Source organism: Fundulus heteroclitus, chromosome 12, assembly GCF_011125445.2.
Source record: "Fundulus heteroclitus isolate FHET01 chromosome 12, MU-UCD_Fhet_4.1, whole genome shotgun sequence".
NCBI lineage: Eukaryota > Metazoa > Chordata > Actinopteri > Cyprinodontiformes > Fundulidae > Fundulus > Fundulus heteroclitus.
In genome coordinates, this window is record NC_046372.1 from 22,816,932 (window position 1) to 22,827,888 (window position 10,957).

Consider the following 10,957-nt stretch of genomic DNA (forward strand, 5'->3'; position numbering starts at 1 on the left):
AGATGTTTTGTCTTGTTTTTTGGGTTTTTTTTTGGGGGGGGTAGCTGGTCTGGTCCTGAAGGTTCATAGCAGTTAGAAGTGTGACCTTCCCCTGTAGTTTTGTTTCTGCAGCAGGATCGTCTATACAGGGTGGTGGGGGAGGAGACCGGGCCAATCTCCAGCAGTCACCCAGGAAAAGGTTGCCAGTCCTTCACAATCTAACAACCATGTACACATTCACACCTACGTTTAGTTTAAAGAGACCAGTTAACCTAACAGTCATGGTTTTGGACTGTGGGAGGAAGCTGGAGTACCCGGATAGTAACCCACGCATGCACAGGGAGATCTCCATGCAGAATGAGCCCAGACAAGGGGTCGAACCCAAGCTCTTCTAACTGCAAGGAAACAGATAAGCAGTTTATTTCAAACATGTAAAATAACATAAATAATCCCCAAATAATAGGATTAATCCTCCCTAAAACACAGCAGGAGGAAAAAAGTTAAACAATACTGCAGTTATTTACACATGTGAAAATGATGGGAAAGAGCACAAATTGATTTAATCCCTTCTCCAAATCTTACTAAAAATATGTTCTTCTGATTCCTTATTGTTAATTATACAATTTTAAGTTATACAAGTTCAATAAGGCTTAAACATTTACTTACTTTGGTATTCTATATAAATTAAAACATATTTTTTGAGTGAAAAGATGCATTAAATACTTTATTTATTGATGCAATAAAAACTTAATTTATATTAATGTTTGCACTTATCGCCAAGCCACCTCTGATGGTGAGTCCGATCCAGTTCATTGCTCAGGTCCAAGTCTCTCAACATCAGGGCCCCGTTCTTCGTACATCGCTAACTCAGTTAGCTGGATTTGATTGTTGACGATTTGGCATGATCTTTGCTTGTTTGGTTCTTCGAAACTCATCCTGGACTTGCTGTCATAGCAACATGTGCGCCAGCTTAAACCTGCTCGAGAGCAGGCTTATTTCATGTAAACAGGATTAGATCGCAGCTTTATAAGCGGAAGAAATAGGGAAGTCTGTCCAGCCAGTGCAGTTGGACCACCTAGTGGCAAAGAACGGGACAGAATTGTGGAACACAATTTTTTAATGTTTAATAAAAGACGAAACAAATAATGCTTTGTTCCTGTCATTTTATTTAAACAATTCTTTATAAAGAAAAGCCAGCAAGTCATCTTTTGCCTGCAATAAGATAGTTATGTAAAGTCAGCAATACTACTATGTGTCAAATGGTTTATTAGAAATTACTCTGAAGGTCCTTTTGAAGCAACTCGATCTCTAGTGCGATTTTCCTCTTTTTCAAGTTATCGAGTTCAATTTCTCCTCTTAATTCGGGTTTTTTCAGGTCAAAATACAATTTGTTTTTGTTGAAGATGCCGTTTATACAGGGAATGGATGTCACCCTGTGTCATTTTGGGAAAGAAAAAGAAAGAGTCAAAATGTGCCTCACGCAACAAAAGTAAAAAGTAAAAGTGCAACACTGTCCACCTCTGTATCACTTCTTTGTGCAGACTCTTCTTCAAGCCTTTCTGCAGGCCTTTCTCCAGCTATGGACTCCTGCAACTCACATTGTAGACAGAAAGAATAGGTACACAAGTATACAGTATACATAGTGTAAAGTTATTTATGCACTTACAGGTTCTTCCTCCAAAGGAGAGTCATCACAGAGGGTTCCTTCACTGTCCTGTGCAGTGGAAATAAATGGCTATTACAAAGTGTTACAGTTTCTTCCCTTTATGCAAGTTAGAAAAAGGGCACAACTTCCTGCATATGCCTCAGCCACCACTAGCCTGGGAACAGGTAAAAGTGTTGGTGTATTATGTAAAACTGCACAAAAAGGGGGGAATTATCATTCCAATTAACCACACTGTAAAAAGTATAATGTGATCAATAACTCATAGCAACATATTTTATATTAACTAAAAGTTTAGAAGTTTTTTACTTTCACAAATAGTTGAAATGACTGTACCAGCCATTATACTTTATTTAATACAGCAACAAATAATGTTACAGTGTACTAAGAGAAATGAAAGCTCATTTAGCCTTGCAGACAGCTTAGGAGGGGAAAAGAAAAGAAATTCGGGTTTCCTACAGTCCAGACAGACCGCGAAAGCCTCACGGTCCCTGTGTTGCCCTTGAACGCAGCTCGTCGCCTTTTACGCAACAGCGGAAAGCGACTTGCAGGAGGAACCGTGGAGAACAAGGTGAGCTGACGCGGCGTGGCTGTCTTAGTTTACCGGTACGTTTAATGACAGGCGGTTATTTCCTGGAGTTAAAGTCCCGGATGAAGCGTGGAGCTCCTGCGGGTTGTGTGGTTGTGTTCAGGCGGGTTAATGACGCAGAGAAAACGGAGAAATATCTCAGAGGCCTTTAACTCACAGGGGCGGAACCTGAACGGCCAGCTGTCAGTTATTACCGGTTCATTAAGGCTCGCTTTCAGGTTGAGGGTCTGTTTTATAAGCCAGAGGGAACTGATGGGCGGGGCTTCAGAGTGATTGACACTCCACTGTTCCAATAGGAGAGGGGGTAAATATTTAAAGGCGCAGAGCACGGATTTACTGTATACTTCTCAACTTTGAGGATCAATAAATAAATAAATAAAAATCCGTTTTAGGAGTTTTAATACAGAAATATTATGTTACCAGGCTTCAATGATTACAAGGAAGACTTCAGACCTGACATCTATCCAGAAGACAGTCAGTGACAGCCTCCCAAGTCACAAAAGAACATTTCTAAAGAAGCTGGCTGCTCAGAAAGCCGAATCCAAGCCTATTAATGAAAACTTAGGTGAAAGGAGAAAGTGTGAGAGGATTGTGAGGTTGGTTGGTGGGTCATGACATGGTGTTTCTTGAGCCACCAACCATGAACCCACCCACCTGTCATGCTGTTTTAACCACACACACAACATCAGAAGCATCTGACCTGGGCTAAGGAGAAAAAAGGGCCAGACTGTTGCGCCGTGGTCCAAATCCTCTCTTCAGATGCAAGTCGGTTTACATTTCATTTGGAAATCGAGGTCCTAGAGAGGAGTGAACGAGTTGTCCGGTGTCAATTTTCTACAGTCAGCTGCTGAAGGTGCAGCATGCTTTATCAGGTCCAAAGAGAGCAGAGAAATGTTAGAACACCTGCTGATGTCCTCCATGCCACACTTCACTGATGGGACGAATCAAGCATTGCAGTACTGACCAATTACTGCAGACACCGTACATCACAGGTTCACATGATCGTACCAGCTGCCCGGCATGGCGTCCAGTACGTCCTGAAACCTGCAGGCCAGAGGGCCTAAGGACCACCGCTGTAATACGCCTTATAGATAGTCCACATTTCTGTAGTAAAAAAGAAAATATTGGTCTGATGTAATGGGGAGATTTTCTGAAAAACTGAATTTTGTTTAACAAGGTGCAATCATCAAAAAGAACGGAAATAATATAAACATATTTGTGTGTTAAATGACTCCATATGAGTTTCAGTTTTTGAACTAAACTACTAGAGAGACGGTTCCTTAATTTCCTGAGATGCGCCTGCTTTAAAATCCCCAGAAAGCATTCAATCTCCTCAAAGTTATTTAAGATCACCAATTAGAAGTAGAGGTCGACCGATAAATCGGCCGGCGATGTTTCGGGGCGATATTTTATTTTCTTGTATCGTTATCGGCCGATATGTGGAATCATTCACCGATCCATTTGCTTCATGTTTGCACATGAGAATAATTACCAATCACTACATGCAGCATAAAATAATGTCCATGCACCGCAGCGCTGGTCAGTGTTTTTCCTCCTCCCCCCCCCCACTGAAACACAGAAGCTCTTTTCTCGCTGTGACACGTTCGTCAGGTGGGAGCAAAGCGCCGCCGTAAGAGTCTAAAGCTGATTGTTGATTATTAGCTGGTTTAAATGCAACTTCTGTGCCGTGTGTAACATCTGTTATCATTCTGTCAATATTGGCCAAAAACTCAGCAGCACATATCGGGTATCGGTTAGAATGATGTCAGAATTATCTGTATCGGCATCGGCCTTAAGAAACCTGTGTCGGTCGTTCTGTAATTAGAAGAATAAAGTTGTCGGTAAGACTAACGCAGCCAGTTTACGTCTAACTGAAGACTCTTTGGCAGATGACGAGCCTGCAGCTGAGCGCCAAGGAGGAGATGGTGGAGAAGTTTCTGGACGCCGCGGCTCGAGGAGACGTGTCCCAGGTGTCCACCCTTCTGTCCCACGCCCCGTCGCTCATCAACAAAACGGGCTTCAGTGGCTGGACGGCGCTGATGCTGGCAGCTCGTAACGGCCACCACCATGTGGCGGAGAAGCTGCTGTCGCTCGGGTAACATCAGTTCAATTAAATTTTATTTATATAGCGCCAATTCATGAAACACGTCATCTCAAGTCTCTTTCCAAAGTCAGACTTCATCAGATCCTCCAGATTGGTCAGAAAGTTTCCTCTCTAAGGAAACCCAGCAGGTTGCATCAAGTCTCTCCAAGCAGCATTCACTCCTCCTGAAAGAGCGTAGAGCCACAGTGGACAGTCGTCTGCATTGTTGATGGCTTTGCAGCAATCCCTCATACTGAGCATGCATGAAGCGACAGTGGAGAGGAAAACTCCCCTTTAACAGGGAGGAGAACCTCCAGCAGAACCAGAACCAGGCTCAGTGTGAACGCTCATCTGCCTCCACCCACTGGGGCTTAGAGAAGACAGAGCAGAGACACAGAAAGCACAGAAGCTCACATTGACCCAGGAGTACTTTCTATGTTAGATGGTAATAGAGGATGATCTGCCTCCCCTGATGATGTCACAGCTAACAGAACGCCAGACCAGGTGTACCTTCTATGAAGAGAAAATGACAGAGAACAAAAAGTTATAAGTTGAAATGACAACAAACAATGCAGATTGGAGAGTAGTAGGAGAACTCAGCCGGATGAGAGAAATAGACATCCTGCTTGTACGTCATGAGTAACGGTGATATTCAGGTGATGACAGCCGTAGAACAGTGGGATCTGTTCCTGTTCACCTTCTGGTAGAAGAAAAACAGGTCTGAGGTCTGGTGCTTTGGTTAAATTGAAGTTGAATCGTGTGAGCCTTTAGATCAACCAGGCAGAAGTGAACAGGTTCAAAAACTAGAAAGGGATTTATTGTGAATATTGGTACATATTGATAACAGGTACTTTTCTCTTCAAGAACAAATGAATGTATGAAACGCTGTGAAAAGTAATTAGACTTCACCAAATCTATCTCCTTCTGTGTTTTTTTTTTCTTGGCCAGTTGTGACAGGTTCACTCTAAACAGTTCGTCCCAGACTGCCTACGACGTCGCCAAGTTCTGGGGCCACAGACACATCGCCAGCCTGCTGAGCCGCTCAGCCGATGGCTGCGAACGAATCCTGCTGGGCCCCGAGCTCGGCCCGCAGGAAAACTACTTCAGCAGGGAGACGCTGGACCGGCTGAGTTGGAGGAGGACCGACCAGGTCTGGTTAGAGAGCAAGCGGAGCGACCCGGACACAGTCTACCTCCTGTTCTCCAACCTCAGCCCCATGGTCAGCACGTCCCAGGAGGACAACACTGAACGGGTACGACCCTGGCGCTGTTTGTGGTTCTGGGTTCTGCTTTCTGTAACACAGAGGCTCCGCCCCCTTTAAATGTTGAACATCAACAACAGAGTAAAAGGTTTTTAATCCGACACGTAGCTGCAGTCAAAACAACGGATGCAACAAAAAAGCACGGCGCTTTTAACTAGAAGGGAATAACCACCGACATTTATATGTAGACGCCTCATTGGGCCCAGGTTTGCACGTCGATGTCACCGCCATGTTGTATGTGGCAGAGAGTAGTGAAATATATATAGATTAATTGATATAGATTGGCAGAACAGAGAGCTATTGATCGATGTCTTTAGATATAGATGTGCATGTATAGATCTTATATAGATTTATATATTTTTTATCTGTTGCTTTATGTCTGTTGGTTGTGCTGTTCTTATTGTGTCTCTTTCCAGATGATGGAGCAGACAGAGGAAGTTTTATCATTCTCTTCCTTTTATCTCTTCTTTCTTTCACCTCTTCTTTCTCTTTTTTTTTTCCTCTTCTTGTTTTTCTTTTACTCTCCTACTTTCCCATTGTAGTGTCCATATAATTTGAAATTCTCCCTGCAGGAATCACAATAAAGCTATTTACACGCACAAATCAAGCGGAGCATTATGGCGAAAGCTGTTTGCTCCACTTGTGAAAGTAAAATCTGTCGAGCTCTATTTGGCATTAAGATATCAATTTTTATTGCCACATTGCTAGACAGGACACTGGGAAAAAAAATAAAAAAAAAATAAATAAAATAAAATAAAAAATATATAGATTTATATAAATCTATATGTCCAGATTAAAGATGTATATCAATATATATATATATATATATATATATATATATATATATATATATATATATATATATATATATAAAAATATAAAAACATATATATATATATATATATATATATATATATATATATATATAGATAGATAGAAATATAGAAATACATGTATAGAAATATATATATGTGTGTATGTTATGAATATAAAAATCAATTGGTTAAATCTAAACATCTTCATTATTTCTTAAAACCATAAGATCTGGTATAGACACAGATTAGGAACAGACTTTTTGGGGGAGTATTTAAGAGATAAAATAACAAATATGAGAAAAAAGTCATAGGAGAATAAAGTAAAAAAAAGACAAAAGTGGTAAAATTATGAGAAAAACGTCATATTATGAGAATTAAGTGGGCGAACATTTCCAGAATAGTCGTCGAGTAATAGGGCCAGGTTAGATTATTTTAATTATTTTTATTCTTTACGATAATAAAGTCAGGAGAATGAAGCCAAGGGAATACGAAAATATTTATTTTACATAAAGTTGATCTCTGACTCTTTAGTTCAAAGATCAGGGCAGGTAGCCCTCCTTGTGACACAACACCGATGAAGCAGCTCTGAGTTTAAAAAATGTTGGTGACCCCTAGTAAGTGTTTGACTGAGTAAACATTTCTGCTCAAAGATCAGGACGTTTTCAACCCAACATGTTAAAATTTATCTCCTTGGTCTAGAATTATAACTATTCACTCTTTCACCGCTCCACCTGCAGCAGGAGGACTTCACGCTGTGCCGGTTCAGGTATGAAGATGTGAAGGACCTCCTGCAGAAACCGTCAACGGTGATGATCTTCCTAGGAATAGAGAAGGTAAAGAATCCTCCCTCCTCCTCTCAGACCGTAGAGAGTGTCTCTGAGCCTCCAGTTTGGTTCGCCGTCAACACAGACGAAGATGCTGCTGCGCTGCTTAAACGCTGCAGAGAAAAGAACTGCTTATTCCCAAGATCTCCCAACAGGGACCTTCTGAAGCTCAGTGAGGAGGAGGCAGGTGAGGAACCTACAGTCTTGATTTATTTTTGTCCTGCCTCTGTTTTACCTGAGCGCTGATGCTTCTTTCTCTGTGGACACAAGGCATCGTGGCACAGGCTCGATCCGTGCTGGCCTGGCACAGCCGGTACAGTTTCTGTCCGACCTGCGGCAGCAGCACCCGTCCCGAGGAGGGCGGATACAAGAGAAGCTGTTTAAACTCTGAATGCAGGAGCCTCCAGGGGGTCCACAACACCTGCTACCCAAGAGTCGGTATGAACCCACACCTATCTGAGCTTGGCGTGGGGGATTCTGTGCTCCTCAAGCACCAGCATTAATCTTTAAATGTAATGAAGAAAAAGCAAAAAGACAGTAAGATTCAAAGGAATGCCCCAAAATGTGAAAGTTCTCATGCACTTCTCAATTTTTGTAATCGATCAGGTTTTCTAGGAGTGCAACATGTTAAAAGGAACGAGCAAAGACATGTGTTGTCCCAATACCAATACCAGTATCGATATCAGTATCAATACCGATACTGGTATCGGGATTTGACCTGATACCACTATCGGTATTGATATCGAGACCAGTATCGATATCAATACCCGATACTGGTATCAATACCAGTTTAAATACTGGTATTGATACCAGTATCGATACTGATACCGATACTGGTATTGATATCAGTATTGATACCGATACTGATACCGATACTGGTATCGGGATTTGACCTGATACCAGTATCGGGTATTGATATCGAGACCAGTATCAATATCAATACCGGATACTGGTATTAATACCAGTTTCGATAATGATATTGATACTGATATCGATATCAGTATCGGTACCGATACTGGTATCGGGATTTGACCTGATACCAGTATCGGGTATTGATATCGAGACCAGTATCAATATCAATACCGGATACTGGTATTAATACCAGTTTCGATAATGATATTGATACTAATATCGATATCAGTATCGATACCGATACTGGTATCGATATTAGTATTGATACTGGTATCGGGATTTGACCTGATACCAGTATCGGGTATTGATATCGAGACCAGTATCGATATCAATACCGGATACTGGTATTAATACCAGTTTCGATACTGATATCGATACTGATATCGATATCAGTATCGGTACCGATACTGGTATCGGGATTTGACCTGATACCAGCATCATACCAGCATCAAGTACTCATACTTGTAAAAGCAACCTGATACTCTGAATCAATACCAATTTAGTGCTTGAATTTCCTCCTGGGCTGAGCTACGCTGCAGCTCAATGGCTAGACACCGCTCCATACCAGGCGGTCGTGCTAATATACCGAGAGATTGTGTGCTGACCATCCAACAAAAAAGATAAGTTTGATAGCAGGAGGGGGGGTGTTTGTGGTTTGGAAATATATATTCAAGATAAACTCGAAGAATACTAAAAAAGCATACGGTCTGTTGTGCTCAGCTAAGCCTTGAAGAGGGGCAAAAAAGTAATAAAACTTTAACACAAAAATTAGATAAAGCATTTAAAGACTAAACACGTCACAGAATTCAAAGAGTTTGCTGCAGCACAACCAAGTTTGCAGCAGGTACTCCAGAAACGCGAAAAAAGGCAAGAGACAATCCACTAAGGATAACTGAAGCTTTTACTTAATTTACGTACAAGTTTATTAAGTACTCCATATCGGTACGTGGAATCGACTGAAGTACTCGTACTTGTACTCGGTCATGAAACAACTGGTATCAGGACACTAAGCAAAGATCTCAAACAGAGCTTCAAAGTATAAGAGAGAGCTCTACTTTAGTACATTATGCTGGTGTACGGACTGCAGCATTTCTGATCAACCTCTTTTTGACGGTAAAGATTACAAATACAGATTAAATAAAGTAATAATAAAGCAAATTAATGAATGTGGACCAACATGAGCAAATGAGATCAAGTAGCTCCAGAATTAAATGTTTATGGATGTCTGAACTTAGTTTTTCAATATATTGGCATTTGAGAACCAAACCTCTTTGAATCAGCTGAACTTATTTCAGAATTATATTTATAATAATTATATTCAGATTTATTATTATGAAGATCTCTTTTTCACCACTAGAGGGAGAGCTTGCACACCAACAAAAAGTACTGGCATCAGTTAATGGCTGCATATTGATGTGATCCATGTGTCTTATCTCCAGTTTAAACACATTTTAAAGCTCTCATAGTTTAAGTTTTTTATGTATTTATAAAGTCGCTAAAGCTTAATCCTCCTGCTTCTTTTAAAGTAACAAACTCTTAACCTTTGAGCTGCAAACAAAGTGTCTGAAAACCTTTGGCTAACTCTTTGACACGATTTTGCTTCTGAGAAAACTTATCTGAAACGTAATGCAGCAAAAAAACAAGAAGAAAAGACGTGTCCGTCTGTTTTTAAAAACAACCAAATTCTAATAAACTGCTATGAAGATTATTTTGACGGGATGGTTCACTGATTGGTGAATCTGTTTCCAGACCCAGTGGTCATCATGCTGGTGATCCACCCTGATGGAAACCAGTGTCTGCTGGGGAGAAAGAAGGAGTTCCCCGCGGGGATGTTCTCCTGTTTAGCAGGATTCGTAGAGCCCGGTGAGGCGTTAGCACACAAACACACCGCAGCCCGACCTTAAACCCAGTCTGAGCTCTGACCGCCCCCCCTTCCCTGCAGGGGAGACGCTGGAGGAGGCGGTGAGGAGGGAGGTGGAGGAGGAGAGCGGCGTGAAGGTCGGCCCGGTCCGCTACGTCTCCTGCCAGCCTTGGCCCATGCCCTCCAACCTCATGATCGGCTGCCTCGCCGTTGCCATGTCCACCGACATCAAAGTGGACGAGAACGAGATCGAGGAGGCTCGGTGGTTTCCACGGCAACAGGTCAACAATAAGCCCCGCCTCCACCCAAAGAAATTTTAGTGAAAAAACAAACAACTGAGTTTTCTTTTTGTCTGTTTAGGTGATTGATTCTTTGTTCAGAGGAGCTCGTCCCGCCTTCGTCTTCCCTCCCAGACAGACAATCGCCCATCAGCTGATCAGACACTGGATCTGCATGAACTCCAACCTCTGATGGGGAAACCTTCCCCACACGATGATCTCCTGCTCAGCCGGAACCAGCTTTCTCATGGACTAAACATCTGGTTTAAAAGAAAACGCAGCAGCGGCGCCTGGACTCCACAGATGGACTCCTCACACGGTGCTTCACAGGTTTATGTTTTATTCTCCAGTAAACTAAGAGAAACTGTTGAATTAAAGGTTAACATGAAGCTGCAACACCAAGAGCAATCACAGAGGAAGAAAGCTGCTAACGACGTTTTTAGAGACAGAGAACAGCAGCTCATCGTCATCAGCAAAGAAAAGCTGTTTCTTAAAGGGGAATAAACTGTAGAGATGACAGAGAAAAGTTTTGAAAAATATTTCAGAAGCTGTCTGATATTGGTCCTGCATTAATTCAGTTATTTGCCTGGACTGTTTTAAAAGAAGCAACTATTAAAATAAAATAAAAACATTAAATTCAAGCTTTGGGTTCTTTCAGCTTCAGTCATCTGCTTCCATTTTTTCCAGTTAGA

The 10,957-nt window shown here is 41.7% G+C and overlaps 1 protein-coding gene across 1 annotated transcript; it reads left to right on the forward strand.

The window, feature by feature from the left end:
- The first annotated feature begins 2,083 nt into the window (after nt 1–2,083).
- nudt12 (nudix (nucleoside diphosphate linked moiety X)-type motif 12) lies at nt 2,084–10,906 on the forward strand. The gene is made up of 8 exons (XM_036144291.1): nt 2,084–2,208; nt 4,119–4,326; nt 5,263–5,566; nt 7,128–7,401; nt 7,485–7,652; nt 9,876–9,989; nt 10,069–10,268; nt 10,348–10,906. Exons 2-8 carry the CDS (start codon nt 4,121–4,123, stop codon nt 10,456–10,458), a joined length of 1,377 nt encoding a protein of 458 aa, XP_036000184.1. The 5' UTR covers nt 2,084–2,208; nt 4,119–4,120; the 3' UTR covers nt 10,459–10,906.
- The last annotated feature ends 51 nt before the right edge of the window (nt 10,907–10,957 follow it).